This window comes from Macrosteles quadrilineatus, unplaced genomic scaffold, assembly GCF_028750875.1.
Source record: "Macrosteles quadrilineatus isolate MER2022 unplaced genomic scaffold, UCM_ALF_1.0 Scaffold_7__1_contigs__length_78375512, whole genome shotgun sequence".
NCBI lineage: Eukaryota > Metazoa > Arthropoda > Insecta > Hemiptera > Cicadellidae > Macrosteles > Macrosteles quadrilineatus.
In genome coordinates, this window is record NW_026542600.1 from 50,706,312 (window position 1) to 50,730,954 (window position 24,643).

General features: G+C 34.5%; 1 protein-coding gene across 1 annotated transcript in view; it reads left to right on the forward strand.

Annotated features, from left to right (window-relative positions):
• Positions 1 to 24,643, forward strand: part of LOC128998971 (homeobox protein Hox-B3-like) — a 43,013-nt gene that overhangs the window by 13,641 nt on the left and 4,729 nt on the right. The window contains exons 3-5 of the mRNA XM_054425328.1: positions 6,441 to 6,578; positions 8,396 to 8,622; positions 24,115 to 24,353. Coding sequence (XP_054281303.1) covers positions 6,441 to 6,578; positions 8,396 to 8,622; positions 24,115 to 24,327 — 578 coding nt within the window. The 3' untranslated portion in view covers positions 24,328 to 24,353. The remainder of the gene's footprint in view (positions 1 to 6,440; positions 6,579 to 8,395; positions 8,623 to 24,114; positions 24,354 to 24,643) is intronic.

A 24,643-nucleotide genomic window follows, 5' to 3' on the forward strand; every position in this document is an offset into this window, starting at 1 on the left:
ATTGTGTCGATTTATTTGTAAAAATGAAAGCGTTGGACCTAAAGACTATATAATTGATTTATGTAAGATTTGATGAGTCAATTTTACCCAAAACCAGCAATCAGTTGGTCCTTAAACGACTGAAGACAAAAAGGTAGTTGACCTTATTGTATTTTTCTCAAATTATTTACTAATTTATGTTTTAGAATCATCAGCAACATTCTGTTACTGGTTTGAAACTTCAACAACTACTACTTGACATTTCTGATGTCTAAGCTCTTAGCTTTATATTATTAACCACCAACCTCCTTCTAAAGGTTTACATTTGTCACATAAGTGGTGGTAACCGCCTGAGGAAATAGTCAACACCCCCACGTTACGTTTGTTTGCAGTTTCGTATAGCTCTGTATGTTTTGCAGGATAAGTCAGGCCCCCCCTCTCAAGAGTCCCCCAAGCGTCAGCTGGCAGCCCACTTAGCGCTTGCACTTGGCACCCCCCTCCTCAACCCCCTTACTGGACACACACCTCAGCACAATCAATAAACTCATAACACTGTCCGCCAGTTAACGCTGTCATCAAAAACGCCTCTGCCTTCGTGCCAAGCGGCGGCCGTTAAATCATTATTTCAGAAGGGCGGACCTGCCGTTTGACTCGTCGGAAATGGCCCCAAGCTGTTAAACTATCAGTTAAACACTCGCACCCCAATAAAAGCTTTAGTGGTAAACTGGCAACTATCATTTAAACGTTACTTTGGGATGCTGCTGCAAATTTGTCGTCACTAGAGCTAAAGCACCCAAGTAAGTATTCTTGGGTAGATTCTTCAAGTAGATTTCGTCACTATAATAAAGTAGAGGTGACATAAATATAAGATGTTACAGCGGCTTTCGAAACCAAAAGCCAGTTTAATATATTTTATATAAACATATTTACCGTCAAATATATACAGTTTGAATGTAAATCCCTATTATAGCACCAGTATGTAAACATACTGATTAGAATGTTCTTGATTAAGAAGTTAGTATGTGAACGTGAACAAGGAGTAGTTAAAAGGAAGTAGGTGATTGCGAAGTCGCTATTCTTGGGTCATTTAATAGTATGCACATGCTCCAATCCTAGGGTTTTAATTTATATTGAGCCACATAAAAAACACTGAGTAAATGCAAATATAGTAAATCCTTTAAATTAGAACAAAGGATAGCCGATATAAAACTGGTCTTCATGATTACTTATATAAAGGTATTACCTGATTGTCACAACCATATCTTGTGGCTTATATTCACCCAATGTATGCCTAAATTCAATTTAGCAATATTCTTACATGTACTACGAACCCAATGAATTGAATTGAACAAAACTACCGTCAGATATGGATATAAGCATATTCTATGAAAAATATCGTAAATTGATTTATACTCCCGTTCGCAACCTTGCTTCAATGGTTTTTAACTTAAAAAAATAAAACATTGAAATACTAAACTATATATTATAAGGTATGCTTAAGTACACGATAATTATCAACTTTAATTGAAAAAGTAATACATGTTGTTCAAATACCTCATACATTAAGTAAGATGTATTCAATAATAGTTCAAGGAGCGATTCTTGTAGCCCTATCTAGGCTACCGTTTTCAGGCCACAAGGTGTCAAAAGCCGTTCGTTCCTTAAAAATACATAGATTTTTGTAAAACACAGCAAGGGGATATGAAAAATGAAATAAAAATAAAACAAAATGCTCTTATTTTTTAGAGCAAAGTGAAAGATATCTTAACGTATCATACTAAGATAAATTCAGATAGTTAACATATAGATTAACAAAAATGAATAAAAATGCCTAAAGCTATTTTTTTATCAGTTAAATCCGCCATGGTCCATACTTAATATGTATGGACTTAAAATCACTAGGTAATGTTTTCGAACTAGATTGGGATACAATAATTGTATTTCCATGTAGGCATTTGTGAATAAATGGAAGCATTTCGTGGAAGCGTTTCGTGCGATTTAGAAATAAAGATTTTCCCGGGCCGTGGAGTGTGGAGAGGGTGTTGCAGGCTAAAACACACCTGTCACGAGGCGGCTGTAGACCCTGATGGGAACACAAAGCAATATAAGCCCAAGTGACAGTCACTGTTGGCCAGGGACTCTCATAACTCAACCGTCTAATTGGTAACTCTGAAATCGTTTTGAAGAAGTTTTGCAGACATTTCCATCATGAATAGTAAACATTTTTTTCATACAGTTACCCGACAAGCGAGCTTCCTTGCACTGATAATAGGACGCAAAGTAGCTAATTCCTGCATTTACTTACTTAGCCGCACTCATTTTACTTTGTCGCACGTTTACTTCGTGAGCTCCCACTATCTCCGCGTTCCGCCATCTCCGAACCCAAATCTGTCCCGCCACCTCCGAATTCTTGAGTGACCCTTATAATCCCGTCACTGCCTGCGTTGTTAGCTGGGTTACCTCCCGCTATCTCCGCGTCCCGCCACCTCCGTGTACCGCTACCTCCGAATTTCAGAGTGACCCCTATAATCCTCGGTTACTTCCTGCGTTAAGACTTTCCGTCCAAACCTAACCTAACTGAACCTAACCTAACCTAACCTAACCTAATCTAACCTAGCCTAACCTAACCTAACCTAACCTAACCTGACCTAACCTAACCTAACCCACGGGTTAAATTTTCATTAAATCTTCCATCCACGGGGCTTCGCAGCCGTGGATGCAATGACAGCTAACAACGCAGGCAGTGACGGGATTACAAGGGTCACTCAAGAATTCGGAGATGGCGGGACAGATTTGGGTTCGGAGATGGCGGAACGCGGAGATAGTGGGAGCACACGGTTAGCTGTCATTACATCCACGGCTGCGAAGCCCCGTGGATGGAAGATTTAATGAAAATTTAACCCGTGGGTTAGGTTAGGTTAGGTCAGGTTAGGTTAGGTTAGGTTAGGTTAGGTTAGGTTAGGTTAAGTTAAGTTAGGTTAGGTTTGGACGGAAAGTCTTAACGCAGGAAGTAACCGAGGATTATAGGGGTCACTCTGAAATTCGGAGGTTGCGGTACACGGAGGTGGCGGGACGCGGAGATAGCGGGAGGTAACCCGTTTACTTTGCCGCACTCCAGAATTTCAACCAACACACAAAGTAGGCACGTAATACGTGTAGGGCCTATGCTTGAAAATAAGTCGGCAACACTGCTAAATCGATCAGCTGGTGCAGTGTTTATCTGTAATTCCATTGGACCATTGATACGACTTAACTTAACCCATAAACCTGTTGTTGCGTGTCAACATAAACATTACAAACCAACAATTAAAGTCAGATTTTGATTCATTATGTTTGTGAAATTTCATTCAGATTTTTATTTGCTAATTTATTTGTGAAATAATAATTTCATTTAGGTTTTGATTTGTTCGTGAGACAATTTTATTAAGGTTTGCATTGTTTATTTATGAAACTACATAGTAAAAGTTGACCTACAATTACCCATTATTTATGCTTTATAGTAACTGTAAGAAAAATATAATGTATAACTATTCTCGACGTTTCAGGATCTGGAATCTGATCCTGTCAACAGATGATAAAGTAACTTGATCTATACAAGATCGGTACAAAAAACACAGCCACAGTTGGAAATTAAAAAGAAACACATATTTGGACTATATAGGGTCATGGTAGTCAAAACCAGAGACAGAAAATAATATTCTTGGAAAATAGACGGTAGGTATTGACTGCAATAAATTATGGTGATTTTTAGATTTTAAGATACGAAGCAAATGTTATAGAGATGTGAGTTAAAATATTGGCTAAACTAAAGGTTCCAAGTTGCCTAATTATTCACATTGTAAATTGGCATTTACGTTGATTGTTTTACACTTGTAATTCTTATTGAAACTCACTTCTATGATTAGTTAACTATCGCGTTGAGTGTAACGAGACCATAGTTTAGTGTACCACTACTCACCTGAAGATGGAGTTATCTCCGAAACGGCCGTAGTGCAGTATAGCCCCTGATTGCGTAGACGGTAAGAACGAAATATATTATTATATTTTCACGCTATCTGTCACACTCAAGAATATAATTGGTTAAAGGTACAAGATGTAGTGTTCAACAGTTTTTAACTATTGGTTGTGTTTTCTACTTTTATAATGTGCTTTTCCATAAGCATACAACTTATGAATATTTTTAACTCTAGTCCTCTATTATGTATATTTTATCTATCCAGTGTTTTATTTTAATTTTATTTTTAATGCAATGTTAGCATTAATTTTTGAAGTATTGACCGATATTATAGATTCGAGCACCAGATCATAGATGATAGTACATAGATCATACACTGAAGTGGCTAGACCGTATAGGTCCTTTTCTAGCGATTATTTAGGGAGACATATTTGAGTTGACTAGTAAAGGCAGCAAAGGAAACACTTTCAATAGAAAAGGAATGGCTGAAACGGGGGGAAATACGGCCTATTGAATCGTCTTTAGCCGTTGCATCTAAAAAAGCAAACGATGTTATTGTAGTGGATTAGGACTACGGTATCGAATCTTTCTTTCGCGAGACTTAAATGTTTGGGAAAGTATTCTTTACCTCGTACCCGCAGTTTTTGTTGTAGAAAAGCTTTGTTGAAACAGTATCAGCAAATGCTTCGGATAGTTTAATCTTTTACGTATAATATTACATCTTCTTCGTTTCACGACATAGGAGTTTATATTTGATTCTTCATAGAGGATGTTTCAATGTAGAGACTTCACTTCTAGTAAATATGTTTTGGTAGATATGTGAATAATTATCTTTCTACATATGGAAATTCAGATTTTTTACTAACTGAAATATGACTATTTAAATACATTTTAAGTTGTTTGTGGGTTTTAAATAGAGATATTTATCTTTTACAACCACACCATCATCAATGCAATATACTTTAAAACAGAGGAACAACGTTCAGCTACCAAAACACAGGTTAATACTATTTATTTTATAACAGAACTATATTCTTCAATTTGCCTGAACTCCTTAGAGACGCCGAGCTAATGAAGTGATGAAGTAAAGTATGAAGTAATGAAGTAAAGTATTAAGTAATTAAGTAAAGTATGAAGTAATGAAGTAAAGTATGAAGTAATGAAGTAAAGTAGTACTGTATAACCTACGAGTTTATATATTTAAAGAAATTGAATCAATACACGTTATGTAAAACATAAAAACGTAATAAAAGTAAACAAACCATAATCTACTTTAGTAATCAAGTGTTATTTGTACGCTGAAGGGCTGACGGGAAACAAGCATTGCGATGGTGTGTGATATAAGGGCTAGGTTGTCTTAAACAAAGGAAATGTTGGTTTGAAGGTGCCGCCCTGAAAGGACATAAGGTGGCAACAATATATAATTGCAATCCTTACGCCTAACGCCTCTCACCCTTTATTCCCAACTTCCCCCTCCGTCTTCCTTGTAGGGTATAATACGTTTATTTTAATATCAAGAGCATTTTGCCTCGTCTCGCGCTTTTGGGAGTCAAAGTAATTATCCTCGTACCTAAGGTTCCGCTTAAACCCTCCCTCAAAGGATATTATTTTATGACATCGCTACGAGATTATATTCCCTACTAAACAATGTGATGTGGTTGTTGGAAATATGGTTCTTGATCAACTGAAATATTGTTAATACTGTGAATAAGTTAATATTATTGTTACACGCGTTTTTATTTGACGGAAAGAATAGAAATACTTGTTCTATATGTACTTGCATACATTTCAAAGTGTATCAAGAAGGTTGTGTTTTAGTGCTTAATTTATTGAATAGTTAATCTTTTAGAAAATTTAGAGAATTTAAACCTATGTAAGATGGCTTATTGAGTCAGCTGCCTTCGTAAAAACAACTGAAAACCAATGGTACAGTAGTTGTAAAATCATAATTAAATAGCATCAATGTATTTCCAGAGAAAATCACTACTATGTGATATAATTTACTATATGCTTCATGGTTTGAAGCTCGGCTCCACACTCGCAGGACCGATCATATGGCTGTCCCAGTGTTTATGTTGTAATAAGTGCACCTACTCTTCCTGGTTCAAAAACTATTGGGAAAAGTCAATTGCTTCAATTCTGGGTCAAGGTTTGTTTCATATACTGCAGTTAAAAATTGTTTATCCTTTTGACCACGTTCTTTACAAATAAAAAGGTAAAAAGGTGGGATGCCTGCTATACGGTCAATAATATGCGTGTTGTATGGCGACATAGGTTCTGAACTAAAAGGTTCATTTTCAAGCTAATAAAGTAGTTGAATAATCGTCAATAACATTACAGTAACACTACCTTTGAAAATCCAAGAAAGACTGTATGAACTATATAGAGTACAAATTAAGTGGAATCGAAGAAAATCAAATCTACTGAGTCAAGGACCAATAATCATACTCAGTCGATTGCAGAAAATGGTGAAGTTGCAACTGATGTGGAGTTGGTTTTGTTTCAGACCCTTTCTTCCAGACTTCCCAGTTTACCACCCAATACAACCTGGAGTCCCGGATAGCCAAGCCGATCCCTCGCCCTAGTGCTGGGTTCACCGGACTACAACATCCCTTGCTGCACTGTCGTCAACCCTACCTTGCAGGTGAGATGCCGATTAATCAAATGTTCAAAGTTTTACCCCACTCCCCCACTAGTAAAAAATAGCTGTTAATTATCTACGTAGCTCCTAACGATCAATGACTAAACTGTGTTTACAGGGTTCCTTCGCATAATAATGGAATGTTTCATGTAGACTAAGCTTTGAACTTTATTCAATAGCAAACTTCTGTTTCAAGCACCAAGGGTCCAATGCTGCGATTGGATGTAAATAAAGATTACTCACTGCATATGTAAATATAATGACTTAGTTGGTTAATATGTTTCACGTTTTATGTTCTATACTATCATCGGTGTATTTTATGTTGCCTTTTATCTCGTTAGTTTAGAAATAACTTTTAAATCAATTGCTATGGTTTTTGTAAGCAAGATGGAATACTCTTAGGGCATTATTACGATTATATTCAGCATACATCTGGGCAATGTCATAATTTGTTACGTGTTACATCCTCTACATATTTAAGTGGAAACGTCTTCTAAAGTAATTATAGATTATACCCCCGCACTACTGTCAGTATATTTGTATTAACTTATATCCCCCCTCTACTGTCAGTAGCCTATAGCCTATAGTGAAATCCCCACTGTCACAATATTCCTCCCTGAATAATTTAAACATTTCACATTGTAAAATGCTGAATTGTTCCACTATGTTTCAACTTTTTGCAAGTTTGTTTATTGTTTGAAAATGTTATCCATAATTCGTACTTGTAGCGACCATCATCCGATCTGAAATTGTATATCCTTGTTTAATTTCAGTTCCATCGAGTTAGGGGAGATCCTCTATTAGCTTTTGTTTCATAGAGGCAAGTTAGTAATAATTCATAAACGTTAAAAATATCGCTTAAGTGTGAGGGAGAGGGGAGATTTAAGTAGCTTTAGTGGCTGCGCCGGCTGTGGTTCCCCCTGTAAGACCGTTATTAAACTTTGAATAACGTTTTACTTAATATTATGATCGATCGCTGACTATTTTCTGTTTATTAAGTTACTTTGTTTGTTTAATTTCAAATTAAACTTGTCCTCCGATAGGTAACTTTCACTAACAATTCAATATGAAACCTCTGTTTGATTACTTTCACCGCCGATTTATAAAATTTTATATTTAGCTGAAGTTAACCAAATTAGGTTTTATCATATTTACTTTTGTTTCTATGTAAGTGACAATAACTTGAAAAAGGAACAAAAAATTAAATGACAATCTTACACCATTACAGTGTAAATATTTAGTTTTCCTCTATAGTTTCCACGACGTTCCACTATTGGTACGTCGAGACAAAACACACTGCTAAATAAGTTAACCTGAATGTGAAAGAAGAAGAAGAAAATGGGGTTTCAATGCTTTTAAAAGACAAAGTTACTTCGTTTGTGGTTTTAGTTTGAAAGCTACCATCACGGATTTAAAATTTTTACTATTTTTGCTGACAGGTACTTTAAATTTATATTAGTTGTTATTGCAGTTCTGGGGCAAATTCTCTACATTGAATTAAAGGAGGATTAGTGTATATAATGGAATGTGATGCCTTGGTAGCTTTGTAACTGACTAAGACCAGCTGTTTCTTTATCTTTAGGGATTGGATAGCCCAATCAAGGTTAGATACTAAGTTTCAGGATCTAACTGGTAACCTTATCACTACTTGGCGAGACTTATAATGGCTCAGCTACCCCTGATGATGTAGTTTTCATATCGCATGGTAACTTTAACTCATTTGTATGTTTCTATGTGTTTCTGTAACCCGGGACGTATCTTATTTCCTTTTATAATTAATGAGCCGAGAAATTAAAAGCCCCAATGTCTGTTAGTGGCAGGGCACAACAGTCTGGGTGTGCAGGGGACGGCCACAGTGTTTCCCCTACCAGGGGCGTTTCCCTGGGCTCACAGCTCGAGGGGCAAGCCGCGAAGAGGTATGATGCGGCGTGCCGTATTCAGCGACCTGCAGCGGAAAGGCTTGGAGAAACGATTCCAACTGCAGAAGTACATCTCTAAACCAGATAGGAAGAAGCTCGCCGAAAAGCTTGGACTAAAAGACTCGCAGGTATATTTTAATTTTTAAGTTTACTAATTAATACACCATCTTTTACTTTCTCCCCTAAATACTATTAGACGACACTACATGTAGCCTACAGTTTAGCAGTATGCGGAGCCATTACTGCTTCCGACCCTTCGGTTTTGTAAGCGATATCACACCCTACTGTCCAACAGGTATGGTCCATAAAGCAGGAAACCCGTTATCATCGCATGGTAGAACTTGTCATTGATTACAGTTTCATTCCTCTGGTAAAGATGGAAAAAGCATTTAAATTTTTTACTTATGTAAGAAACTTTCCCGCATTATTTTTATACTAAGAAGTTTGTCTATGTTCTGTAGTGAAGACGTATTACTTACTGTATATAATTTGTTAATTATTTACAACATTAGATAAGCAATACCTATATGGGGTTTAACTTCATCCAAAACAAAACAAATATTTAAATTAATAATGTCTGCATTAAGAATTATATTTAAATTGAAACCACGCCAATCCTGTAATGAAATATTTAAACATTACTAGTTAATGAGATTTTACTCAAATATATTTACACAACTCTACCAGTATCAAAACTACACTCTTGGACAGTCAAAACAAGCTGAGTGATGGAAAACCCACGATATGTAATTTTGGGTGTATGATGTTATGTTAGTTATAACAGTATTGTTAACATTAGTGTTTTCCTTTTTATCATTGGTAAGCGATTAGAGTAACTAACTATGATATTTACTATGGTAAAATCACAGAAGTTGCATTAACCTTTGAACCGTAATTGTTACAGAAAAGGGGGGTTACACGATTTTGTTTAGAATTATAAAGACCATAACAGAAGAATTCAAGTTATTGTAACATGTTATTTCCCATAAAAACCCATAAAAATAACAAAAGTCAGATTTTATGAAAACTCCGGGTTCTTATAATTCTAAACAAAATAGTGCAACCCCCCATTTCTGTACCAATTACGGTTCAAAGGTTAATGCAACTTTTGTGATTTTCCTTACAAAATATCATAGTTAATCCCACCGCTTACCCATGTGCATGATAAAGGTTGTTGACAAGCTAATGGGGGAAAGTATGTGTCAGATTGCTATTACAGTTTATTTATAAATTCGAACAATAAAAATTAAATTATAAGTTAATAACTCATTAATGTAATATCATCACATTTTGAAAATTCAGCAGAAAACGGACACTAAAACTATCAACCTAACAACTGTGTGGTGATACAATAGGTTAAAATCTGAAATACTATAACCATTACACATCTCACCTTAATGCGTTGAATCCTGTGTACTAATTCAATGACAGGAGACAGAGACGAATGTAGTGTATCCTTCGGCGTACTAAAATGATAGAGGATAGAGATGAGTGTGTGGTGGACCAATTTAAAGCCCCTGTCACACGGAGCTGGTTTTCTCGCCGATAGTAACTGGCAGCTAGAACCAGCAGAAAACCAGCATCGTGTGACTGATTCTCCAGCTGCTAGAAACACTTGCATGTTGGTTGCATGTTGGTTTTAAACAGTTTAATATTACAAGCGCTTGAAGAGTCACTAGCAGGGCATGTGACCACCCAGCTGTAGTCTCTAGCACCATTCCAGCTCTGTCTGACAATATCGTCTTAGTTCTCGCATTAATAAAAATGAATTTAAATTAATTGAACACATTTAAACTAATCAAGAATAAATTTAAACTTTCTTGTTTAGAAATCTTGTCATGCATTGTCATAATTTTCTCGTTGTTACGATTGCTACATCTCACATACATTAATTAAATGAATGTGATTTTTTGTGTTGATGAAAGATAAAGTCCTTTTGTTATACGCCTACCACAACTTATTCGATTTTAATTAATTTACATGCCCGTAGTAGATACAATATAATAGTGTTTTTATATATTAATATTTTATTTTTTCGTGGCACTTTTTACTTCTATGATGGCTGATCATTGACAAAACATCACTTCTAATACCAACATTATTTTTGTTACCTACGGAGTGTGTAGTTGCAACCAATTGCATCCCCAGACTTGTAATCTGTAGCGCTAGTTCTCCAGCTTCGTCTGACAGGACTTCTAGCGCGCTGGAGAACTAGCAACTAAAGCAGCTCCGTGTGACAGGGGCTTAAGGTAAAACCTAAAACGCAATAACAAACTTTTAAAATTAAGAAACTTGCAAATATTAACTAAGACAAAAGATAAAATATGTCAAATTATTGTTTTGGGTTGTAAGTGACTATATTACCGCAGTAATTAGTATTGGGTCAATAAACGGTTATTGGTGATGACACGTGACCACCATATGACCTCAACAAACACCACTTTTAAACTTTTTGGGGGACAAAATAAAATATCAAGCAAAACTCGCATTTTTTCGCTAATTAATGGAAAAATCTAAGACTTACATTTATGATTCTTTCAAAAATACGCACACACTACTTTTAGGGTCTTTGACATATATGCCAAATGAGATACGAATTAGTTGGTAAATAACCAAACGTGAGGTCACTTTAAAAAATTCACACAATCCCATGCGACGCGCAGGTCTATTTACCAATCCAGTTTTTTACATTAACACAAACTAGAGACTACCACCATCCTACATGCTAAATTTCAACTGAATAGTTCAAATAATAAAGGAGATATAAAGCATCGGGCAAAGGTCGATAGTTGAGTATAGTTCAAAACGCATCCCAGAGAAATGAAAGTTTTATCATCATATGGACTATATATAGAAACCTTAAATGTACTTTTCTCTTACAAAATGTTGTTATTTTTATCCATCTCTTACCGTTTCTGAGATACAAGTGATAAACATTTCTAGAATTGAAGAAAGAGTTAGGGAGAGCCTTTAGTAAACACTGTATGGTTTCTAGCATCTAAAATTAGTCTATGTTCTGATATTAAGTTTAATAAAAAAATAAAGTTTCAAAAATGCAAAAAAAGTTAAAGTTTAAAAAAATAATTCTAAGACTTACAGTATAGTTGTTTTTTTGCTTACCCTAGTTTGTAAAAGAAGGTGTTCACTGAAGGTGACTCGAAACCACAACTTGATTGAACAGAAACATCCAGCTGTATCTATACTGAATTTATCACGTATTCGATGGATGCAAATTAGTGGTTATCACAAGCATGTTGCAAAGGATGCACGTGGTACTTAGGTTTGCATTCCACTGTACAATAATTTTTCACAAAAGTCCACAAAATGTCAAATTACTTAAAAACTAAAGTATTAGGATAGTGGAGATTAGTAAGAACCATGATTGAGAGTCATCAGTTAAAAAATCTAAAAAAACCAAGCTAAATAATTTTGAAAGAAAATTCATGTGAGTATCAGAAGAGCTACTCACATAGTACAACAAGTCGTTTACATACTAGGAAACAAAATCGACGGACCCAAAAGAACGCGAAAAGGAGATAAAGAAGTGTAAACAATAATGGCGGATGATAAGCGGGGGGTAAAAACAGACGCGGTGACCCGCAGGTCGGAAAACCCCCGATAAAGATAGCGTCGGAGCTCGAGAATGCGATATCTTTTATCTAATTACTTTTTATTTTGGGTCAATTGGGGTTGAACGTTTGATTAGCGATATCGGCTGATAGCTGGAGGTCAGGGGTCAAGGATTGTAACGTAAACAATAACACACCAGGTAGTGCTGGGAGTCTACCTGTTGTCCTAGTGACCGTGTTCTAACACTATTGACGATCACAAAATATAGTTACACAGCTCAAAAATTATAATTGTTTAACTATATAGACATCTTAATAAGTAGCATGGCACTACTCTAAAGCATGCTAGTACAATTCTAAATAACGCATGTGTCTATGCGACTCTAAATATAGTAAACATTGATCTTACAAATTTCCAAATTTGTTAACAAAAAAATAAGTAAACCTTTACAGTTTTAGTAACGACCACTCAAGCTGAATTGCTGTCTCATTTGAGGGTAGATCAAGTTGTTTGGTCAATAAGGTGTGTGTGTGGAGTCTCTGGGCCTCTGCCGCCGACCAGACGGTCTCAAATCAAAAGCCTTCACAACCATTCGCAGCGCAGCCCCCTCCCATTCCCCCAGCACTGAGCGCCCTACCTATCAATTTATTTGCTTGATTTTATCGGTGTAATCGAGGAGTCGACCTTTGATATGAGGGCTTTATGCGATTTCCGAGACTGCCGAGACTGCTGTCAGTTGCCAGCCTCACTTTGCATCATCGGCGGGTCTGATTAATTGTACCTTTTGGTCCAACACCCCTGTTCCCCCGGGGGCTCCCCCAGATGCCGCCCACGACGTCAATGTCTTAACAACAAGTCTCTAACTCTGTTTACAATTAACAATATCGAACCTTTAACGCGATTTATTTCTTCTTGCTTTGTTGAATTAGCGAGTTTTCAAAACGGTCCAAGGCAAGATTGTTTTATGGGTTTATTTTTGTTGGATAGAAACAGTGTGGTATTTGTTCATACAATTTAATAACAATCTTGTTTGAACAAAATACACTTTACTAATGTCCTTCAAATTATTCAGATAGTTATCATCTTAGTTTATTTAAATCTGCCAATATTGATACTCGTGCATGGTCGAACCTTATTAAACTCAGTCATAGTCATATAGAAAATTCGGGCTGAAATCTGATTTAACTGGATCTTTTTTTAACACTATTGATAATCTATTTATGTAACAATGCATATAAATATTTTGAGGGGGTTTATATTTAATTTTCATTTACATAATCTATCGTAAATAATTGCGCAACTGAAACAAAAAAAACGTATTAAGATCGTTCAAAATCAACCAAATTACTTATTTCTAAGATGTTTGTTTCTTACTCATACAGGTAAATAAAATATTTATGTAGTTACTGTATTAATTAAAGAAATAAATCGATATTAAAACCTGAATTTCTAAATAATCCAAACAGATCAACAAAAAAGTGTTTTTTGTGTTAAAGCAACCGTTTTTTCTAGAAAAGAGCCTAGATTGGCTTCACTAGTGTGATTATAGCTGATATGTTAAAAAGTTATTTCTATGGAATATAGCTGATTTCATTTGTAAAATGAATTTTATTATGGAATTAAAAAAAGAAATCGAAAACATCATAAGTAAAGGTTGATTTTGAATTGATTGATGGAAGTTTTCATAATTTATAAATAGTATTTTAGTATTTTTACACCATATAAGAGCTTATAAGTTTGTATGTATGAATCCGTGGAACAAGTAGACCCACTAAACATACATTTTTTACATCAAACTCAATTTATTGCCATAGTACTTCTACATTTTCATAGCTATACTTTGAAAATGTTCGATTTTACTCAATCATTAGATATTAAAGGTAAGTACAGAACCAAAAACATCACCACTATAACCACAAGTTTATATTGTACTCTACAAATTACACTTTAGGAGTTTCGTCAATTCATACATTGAATAACACTTTGATCAGATAATTTAAAAGACCTAAATTCAATGAAAAATAAACATTTCTATTCCACCTGGACTCGCCTTACGTTCTTCGAACGGCAAAATGAATACTGCTTCTATATTGAATTCAGATGTTTAAAATCTACTACCATTATAAACTTTAATTAGTTGGCAAAAATAACCATGGGTCGTAAATTTCTGTGAGTATACGTCTAAGTATGTTGGGTTTGGGAGGGCGGAGGATGGTGGAAGTCGGCGCCGAAGGAACCTGATACAGGAGGTGGGACCTTAGCTCCACTCTCTGACAGCTGTTGGTTCACACAGACAACGGACAATAGCACTACTTGCTCCTAAACCTCAGAATCATTGCTTGGCTACCAAAGTGTTTTCATTTTATATACCTAAAGGCCATTAAATAAAAAAGAATTGGACTCTTTACCTCCACGTAAAGAACTATACATCTGAGCTGACTTGATCCTTTGCAAACTATATTTACATTTGGTATTTTCGAAGCTTACAACACGTTAAACCATCCAAAAAATACAAGACACAAACGCATCTCGTAACAAACTAAAATAGCGCTATTATAAATAATCTATGTCCGTACTGTCTGAAGTTCGTGTTTAATGTGCAACGAAACTAGTTAGCAGCATTTTCTTAAAGCAAATATTGACTGCAGACGGTTTCAAAGTGTGTCAAATTTACACTAAACCCCCTTTCAAAGATAGTTCCAAACACCAAACTAAATCGTTCCCGTTCAAGTTTCCCTCTACTAGCATTACTAGCAATAGAACCAGCACGTATAAAATTCCACCCATATTACGATATTTTTGATCAGAGATGGAAAGGTAATCTCAACAGATTATCACCAATGAAAGTAGATTCAACAATACAATATGGTGGAAGAAATCAAATAAGCCTCTCACTGGACTTCCTAGTCTCATTAATCTATTAAGAATGACCTTAGTAATTATACTGTTTGAGGTTGTTATTTAAACAAAATTCTGTTATTAGATACTGTGACTAGCAGAGTTCAAAGAAAACTGTTGCACCATAAATAATGTGAATGATTATTGTAGCCAAGTCCCAGCAACCACATTAATGACAAGAAATATACGTTTATTCTGATGCGTGTATGTAATAATGGAGGAAATTTAAACACAAGTAAAAAACACACACATTTCATGCATCTTACACACATAAAAAAATCACATGTAAAATTTAGTATATAAAACCAAACTTACAATCGTGTAAAATTATGAGAATTTCCTTATTCACACTACAGTACAACTAGATTTTTTAGATTCTTTAGACTTTTACAAATTGTGAAATTTACTGTCTGAGCCCTGAAATTTTTGACCATATACTTTTTGGTAACTTTTCGAAAGTAGGAAGTCGAAATTGGAATGAGAGAGAATGAAGTGGGAGCTATAAATTAATAGGATTTGAGATTCAGTGGGTCGGAGGACTGCATCTGTCGTGGAAGCATATGTCGACGATAGATTAGTTCGTCTTAGGGGATCAATCACACGGAGAGAGAGAGAGAGAGTGAGAGAGAGAGTGAGCGAAAGGGGGGAGAACATGCGTGTAACAGACGTCCCCCTCAATCTATTATATAGGCTTGCGTTTTATTGTGGGGCTACGCGTGAATTCGTTCCCGCCGCGCACCATTCTTTCTTTCCTTGTTTCGCCAATAACTTGAAAACGGATCCGATGATTGTTAAACTGGACCCAATTGATTTCTCCCGTTCTCAACCTTCTCTTTTACACTGACGTAGGAAGTGTGGAAAAGTTAAAGAATCAAGCCCTTCTTATCTTCAAGTATAAACGCTGTATGGAAATGAAACTACCGTCTTGTACCGCTTGCTAAAAGTTATTGTATAAGTGATCATATTGTAAAGTGGATATGGTTTTTTGTTGACACTTTTTAAACATTTCTTTGTAAGTCAAAGATCGTCTTATAAATGCTTATTATCAAAGACACTAAAATAAATCAAATTGTGTACTATATAAAGAAAATGTTCCTTCGAAAAGATCTGCCACATATCTTCTAAATACTAGCTATCAACTGCATCAACACTACAGAAAATAAGCAACCATTTTAAATATTTCTTTGTCGCACCGCCAGAATACAGGGATTACGAGACTTCAGTTTTCAAGACACATGACAAAGATTCATCATGAAAGTGTCGTATATAACGGACAAAATCAATTAACATTCTTTAGAACCTTCAGATAAACTTGGCACGGTAGTTTGAAACTAATACATTTGATTACAAAAGTTATATTTCAAATTTTTATTATATGTACTGTTTATATTACTGGCATAAAAGTTCAATTACAAATATTTCATGCTAGTTTCGCAGTAGTACATTGCACAGTAAATTCTTAATGCAATCTTCAAACAGTCAAGACAAATTAGTGCTACAGCGAAGATATAATAAAAAATAAACGTGATGATGTTTTAAACTAAGCTGTAAACTATAATATTTTTATACTCAAGTAACATCTAACCATGAACGTGTATTTGTAAAATTAAGTTACAAAGGTAGTGACAAAGCTAGGGGGAGACTGTACCTTTTCTGGTTCAATGCTTTTTAAATGAAGATTCTCGACAAGTTCAAGTACATATCGCACGAAAACCATTAAACCTATCATACTGATTTTTTGCACACTTAATTATCACATCCATGTCTTTTGGTTAAACCACTTTTTGAAGAAATATATCAACATGAAAATTATTTTCAACCATTTAAAAAATACAAATTTTTTATGCGATATTCTAAAAATAAAAAATAAATTCATTTTTAAATGAAAATTTATTACTAATCAATATATGATTGGTTTAATGTACTCACCAAGTACCCAGACTAATGCGTGCAACATTTTAAGTCTCTATGTATTACAGTTTTTGAACTATGTGTACCTAAAGACAAAAAAACATTCGGAAAAGAACACTTAAAGCTTTGCAGCACACACTTAAAGCCATAAGAATAGTGTGGCCGAAACCTCGGTAGAGTTGGCTTTGTTTATTTATTTTTATCATAAGAAGTTTTCTAATATTCTAAGTATTATATATTTTCTTAATCAGGAAGAAAGGTAGATTAATTTAGATGAAAAACAAAAATTTAATTGTTTAAGACATAAAAGGTTCAGTCTCCCCTTAATGAAAGTTGTTTGTTTTTGACTCTATGATTTTAACTTTGATATGTATAATTTATTGTTAAATATTCAATTGAAATGAACTGCTCTAACAATTAGACCAATTACAATACAAAAATGTGGTTCGGATAACACTATAAACAGTAGGTCCCTTAGTTGCCATTGGCTGTATGGGCTATTAACTAACAGCTGTGTCTAAGGCCTTAGTCGGCCTTAGTCACTAACAAGACTTAGCTTTAGCCACTCATCCTCCACTCATCACTATCCATACGTGGCTTAAAATACGAACATTTTTGTATGGTTGCCATTTCAGATAAAAGAATATCAAGCAAAATTTAGGAAAGCGTTAATACAGATGAACATTTGTATATTAGTAAATAAACGCATGACTTATGTAGCCTACACGTAGCAGGCTGATACCTATAAAAGTAATGGCAAGGTAGAGTTTGACTGTCGTGCTGTTGCTGAAATTTACTTTTTTGGATCCAAAAGCTTATCGGCTTTAAATGCACATAAAAAAAAAAGTTTTTGGTGGTTTAAAATATGCATGCGTTTTGATAGATTTGATCAAAACTTTTAAGGTAAATTCCTAAGAGACAATTTTACTTTTTATTGCAGCATATTATAACCCAATTTGGAATTGGTGATTGAATTGTCAAAATATAACAAATAAATTCATATAAGAGCTGGAAACAAAATATTTTAAACATGGATATAAACTAAAATTGTCTAATTAAACTTAACCAATATATTTACTAGCATAATGTATAGATATAAGATGAGAGCATAAAGACCACGCTTATGTGTCCGTCTTGTAAGATCTTCAATTGTTTTATTTGTAATCCATATGTACATTCGTGGCTAAAGATACAAAATATATTTGTTACAGAGCTAAATATATTACTTTTGCGGTATCTGAAAAATATTTTGTTGTTGGTTTTTTTATAACATCCTGGTCTGCTCTTTTGTAAGTACTCATGCTGTTGTAATTAAATACATTGGAGTACAGTTTGAATTGAAATTCAAATAAATGCTGTTGTAGATTTAGGATATTCACTGATTATTAAGTATGGAAAAAATAAAACCGTTATTTTCAGACAGATAAAAAGTAATATTTATCTTATTTAGAATAAACATATAACAACTATACTTTTCCTACAGTTACCTAACAATGTACATGTTCTCTCACTGATTTGAGAAAGCAAATTGGCCAATTCGTTCATCAGTGAGACAATGTTAACATTGTCTCACTCTAATTACTTTGTCTCACTCCAGATTTGCAACGTGAAGGCACGAAATAGTGAGCGCGTAACATGCAGGCAACGTCGTATGCGCGCGAAATACGTTGGCAGCACTGGCTGTAAATCAGCTGGTCAGCTGTTGTACTGTTGTATTTGTAACTTCACATTAAATGTTATATTAAAAGTTCACTTCTTTGTAAAAATAGGTTATGTTTCTTCACCAATTTATTTGTTTTATGACTTTTATGGTAACTGTAGGAAAAGTATAATGTGCAACTCGAGTTCAAAATACAATTGCCTCACTCGAGAAACCATTCTGAGTAAGGATTTCTCTCGAGTGAGTCAATTGCTCACTTTTCTCACTAGTTGCACAAATAACTATTTCAGTTCTGCACGATGTTTTAATGAAGATTGGGCATTTATATATTTTAAAGTAAAATTTGAAAAAAAAGAATATTTCAAAATTTAAAAACCCTCACGACACTTTGTTCCCATGACTCGATCTTGCTGGTTCGCGAATTCATTCTGGTGTAACCAGCCTACAAGTTAATGCCAAATTCATAAAAATCTGACCAAAATTACTCGAATTATAGTGTTCAAACATTTTTCATAATATATACATTTTTACGAATAGTGTTTTTGACCTGCAGGAATATCAAAATGAAAAAGTAATCTGTCCCGGATCTAGGCCTTGCCGTGCCATTTACAACAATAGCTTCTGTCCCTAGGAAAATTTCATACTATGCTTATTTTTAATGACATTTAATGTCGTTTGGGCAATTTTAGGTTTTACTAAAACCTACCATACATGTATTTGTCTTTATAATATCCTATTAAATTCTTGGCGGTACTTAAAAACAGTTTATGACCAATACACTAGGACGATAGTGATTAATTGTTAATAATGCCGTACTCATTTTTTGCATGTTTGTGGGTAAAATGTGTGCACTTTCATTTAACCTGTTTGTGGTTCGCTATACTTTTCCTACATATATACTATAATTTTCCTACAGTTACCTAACAATGTACATGTTCTCTCACTGATTTGAGAAAGCAAATTGGCCAATTCGTTCATCAGTCTAATTAGCTCACTCTAATTACTTTGTCTCACTCCAGATTTGCAACGTGAAGGCACGAAATAGTGAGCGCGTAACATGCAGGCAACGTCGTATGCGCGCGAAATACGTTGGCAGCACTGGCTGTAAATCAGCTGGTCAGCTGTTGTACTGTTGTATTTGTCACTTCACATTAAATGTTATATTAAAAGTTCACTTCTGTGTAAAAATAGGTTAGGTTTCTTCACAAATTTATTTATTTATGGTAACTGTTAAACTGTAGGAAAAGTATAATGTGCAACTCGAGTTCAAAGTACAATTGCTCACTTTTCTCACTAGTTGCACAAATAACTATTATAGTCCTCCAGAAATATTAAAAACTAAAATCTAAATCATTAAATTCGAAAAATCCCTTAACATAGTTTTAACCCTCATCTTCACCAGATATCGCGATAGCAGTTTTCATTAAACTAATTAGGATTACTAATACTTTTTAATTGTTGGGTAACGCGTTACATAATAAATAATAATTTGGTGTAATATTTTTAAGGAAGGGATGCTAATGTGTTCATCCGTCGAAAAATTCTAAGTCAAGATATTTTACAACAACATATAAATAGAATCTCAAAATCATCAATGAAAATGAAATTATTTAACATAGTTCTCTCTCAGCGAACTATCATATTTTCTCCTTAACATGAAGTTTATTCCTGTTTGGACATTGATTGATTTAATTAACACTATAACAGCGTTAGATTTAGTTTTTGAATTTAAGGTTCGTTTACGATTTAAATACCAACTCTAGGGATATGTTAACTGCTTAACACAATGATTAGGCTTTAGAGATGGCATGGAAATGTATTTTTTAGCTCACATAATTGGTTCCACATATTGGTTTTGAGATATTTAAATCTGCCTCAATAATAATTATAAGTACATTGCTTTGTCCACATTTATTTGTTTTGTTGTAGTTATTTAATATGTTATTGTCGTTAAATGTCTTTAAATCATTGCTAATGTTTACATTTTGTTAGATTTGTTATTTAAACATTTTCCATCTCACTTGGGCCCGCCTCGCATTGGTGTATAGGCAAAATATACGCAGCACCTATATTGCATTCATATTCTGCAGGCGCTCAACTAGTAGTACCCGAGTAAAGTAAAATAAATCACTACCTATGTTTCTTTTTTGTTTGTCGTTTATTTTTAGCGAATTTCCCTATAGGGAAGAAGCTATTGCCGTAGACAGCTCAGAAATACCTAGACCCGTGACTGATTTACTTTTTCATTTTGACGTCCCCCAGAGGCCAAAAACACTATTCGTTCAAAATGTTATATATGTAAAAATAGGTAAACACATAATAAAAGATTTAATACGCCTACCCTTTTAAATTAATTTTATTCACCAACAACTAGTTTGAACATTTAGGTCGTAGTCATAAGAGTCCTTGGAGCCTAAACGTTTTAACTGCTAAAGCAATTAAACAACTACAAAGAAATTTTCTTATCCCACAGTTTACTAGATATTTAAATTACAATTATTATTTAAATTACTCTGGTGTTTGAAAAAATATTTTGAGATGGTAAATAACTCTTCAGTGACTGTTTTAAATTAACGAAATTAACATTGCTCTTGTGGCGGGCAAATCCAAGATGGCTGTTAGCTTCCATGGACTCCCTTGGAGAACAATTAAAACTAAATACCCCCGTCGCTGCAAACCTGCTGACTAAGCAAATTTTTATTTGTCTGAATAGATTTTAAATTAAATATATTTAAATAACATTAGGTTTAACGAGTACCTAGGTTTGATGCTAAAGAAAACTAATAAAGTGTGGTTTTTAGTATCATTAGCTTAGTATAAACTCAATAAATTTGCCAAGTTTGACCAAAATATACCCATAAACAAGCATACCACGACACTTTACAATATTCTCCATAAGAATAACATGAAATTTATTTAAATTTTCTGCGTTACCGTACCAAAACACTTTGATATAGGTACTAAATTATTTGTTTTTTATTTTGTTTTTTTGTCTAGAGAGAAATTGGGAAATTTTGTGTTTTAAGGGTCAAAAATGAGAAAACCCAATTTTTACCCATAAAACCCCCCGTAACACCATGTACCCATGGTCCAATCATATTGGTTCGCTCATTCAAGTTTATTCCGCCTTACAGTACACCTTTAAACTAAATTTCATCAAAATTGGACAAAAATTACTCGAGTTATCGCGTTCATGGACACATATTTAACTATCAATATATATATAAATTTGAACGAATGGTGTTTTTGGCCTCTGGGGACTTAAAAATGAAAAAAGTAAACCGGTCCCGGGCCTAGGTCTTACCGTGCCACCTTCAGTAATAGCTACTTCCCTATAGGGAAATTCGCTAAAAGAACCTTTCTAATCTCACATCAAATTTGCGAACCAGCAAGATCGGGTGATGGTAACAGGGTGTAATGGGGTTTAAGTTTTTCAAAGATTTCCCTTAAAATATAGAAATGTCCAGTCTTTATTACAACCATCGTGTAGAGCTTAAAACACAAACAATTTTGTACTTTGAAGCATTGTCCAACAATTACATGTTACGGAGAAAATAAAAGCGAAACTGTAAATTTAAAATTCCTATAATATCATTCTTATTGACAAATCGGCTGTAGTATGCTTGTTTATAGATATATTTTTATAAAATTTAAAAGATTATTTATTTTATCCTATACTATTAACGTTTTATCGACAACACTCTTCCCTTCCCCGTAGCAGCAAACTTTAGTACTTTTTAGTGTTATCGATAAGCTAATAAATATGATTTGATTGTGGAAATAGTTAGTTGAAATCCAATCAGACAAATTGAAATTCGCTTAGTCTGCAGGTTTTTCTGTGCTGGGAGTATTATTTATTGTAATGTCTTGAGTTAAAATACTAGGTTATTACATCAGAATGATGAATTTTATTATATTATTTAGAATGCATGTTATATAACATTTCGAATTATATTAAATGTTAATTTTGTGTGTCTACCATATCTTTCAGCATTATAATAATTTACAAAATAAATAAATAAACTCTATAGTATGGTTAATAATTTGTTAGGTGTTTGTTTAGTAATGCAATTTATAAAATAAGTACCAGATTTGAATCTCCAATCTCCTAGGATTTCCGAAGGTTACATCAAAAGCAATATAAAAGACTTATTCTAAAGAAAGCAGTTTTGTGGATCTGAACATCCTCTACGCGTGGAAGGATTGGATTTGCAGATGCGGACTGAGCAGTGAGCTTATGCAAACGACACTCGCCAGTGAGCGCCGTCCGACATGCCCGCCGGTCCGGAAATCAAAACATGATCGTGTAAGGGTATATTTTTGTGTGTACAGACTGTCCATTAAGTGATCGAGGGGAGCAAAGCTAGTGTTTACTCGGTCTGTGGGAACCACTGGCTGACATGAATACATGAATTACTGAACGATTTGACCGGACGCACTTGTTAACCTATAGTAAACATAGCCACCTTATCCCTCCCTGATTAAATACCCAAGTAATTAAACCATTATCGCCTTTATACCATCCATTAGCTTCAATTACACTCCCATTTCAGCCGTTTGAGCCTTTTTGAATAGAATATGTTGCATCGAAACACCATTTGCTGATTTATGGTGTTCAATATTTTTAGTTAGCTGTTTATTAGCACGTGTACAACTAGTGAAGTTTACTGGTCTGATTGGTAAGAGTGGAGTTATTCGTGGATTGCATAAGTTTTACCTATCTTATGAGCCTACTAGATTAGAGGGTAGAAGATGTTTCCGTTTCTACAACTAGTCAACTACATATATACCTTGGTCGATTCTACGTTAGAGCTGAAACTGCAATATCTTTTCTCAAACTCCGAATTTTTTATTTATTTAGAGGACTAGTGTTTGGTAGGTAATAGAAATTTATCTTCGCAACTGTCAGGTACTAAGCAAAGATAATGACTTATCATATTTTTCCGTAGATTCTTAGTTGTTATAACATTAAAACATATTTTACGAATTACTATTTCATTTTGCATCCGTCTGTACAATAGAATATTCACAATGTTAATTAATATAGTCTCTTCCCACTATCCGACTCGTCCAATCTGAAGTGTCTTACTTTTTTCATTTAGTGAAATCTAACAATATACTGAAACAATAAATTTTATTTAGTTATAGATTTTATAGCGATGGTGATTCAACATGGCATTGTTTACCCTACTTAATTCTTGCACTCCATACTAAGATCGTTGGTAAGGAATACATTAACTGCTACTTTGGCAAAGTTTAACTTAAAAATTGATCGTCTTTTGGATGATCGTAAATTTAAGGTGTATGGCTATTAAATAGGCAAATAATAATAGAGTGTAAAAAATTACAAAAGTACCTTTTAAATTCCAAACATTTTAATTGTTTATAATATGTTGGATTTGCACGTGTTGTTAGATTTGTATGTGTTGTTACTCCATATGACCAGCTAAAACTTTTCATTTTTACTGTTAATTTGTCATTGTTGTGGTGATGGGAGGTAAACAAATAATTTTCTGTTGTGTTTTTGAAATCCATCCCGGAGACACAAACTTCAACAATGCTCATTATCAATTTGATGCAGGTTAAAATCTGGTTCCAAAACCGACGAATGAAATGGCGCAATTGCAAGGAGCGGGAACTTTTAGCGGCGGGTGGCAGCAGGGAGCAGACACTTCCCAACAGAAACAACCCCCATCCCGACCTCAGCGACGCCAGCAACGAACCAGGGGTCCACCGGCGTCCAGGGGCTGATGACGACAACAATGATGACGACGAAGAGATCAGTGTCACGTGACGACTGTAGGCACACCTCAGAGAAAGGTCGGTTACTAGTACAATTAAATAAAATTATAAATGATTTGTTTACACGTATAGCACTTTCTTACACTTAACTGAATAATTAAATTCAAATGGATTACTCAATCTAGTGTAACCCTGCATACCATACCAATAATATAGGCATCTTATAGGGGGCCTTGAAGTCTAATAATATGAGCTGTATTCCTGACTCTATCCCGATATGGCTTACCACGAAAGGGTTCGAATCACTACGGTGTAAAGAAAATGCTGCCTCATAAAGAGAAAATATGCCTTTTCCTTTTTAAGGGGAA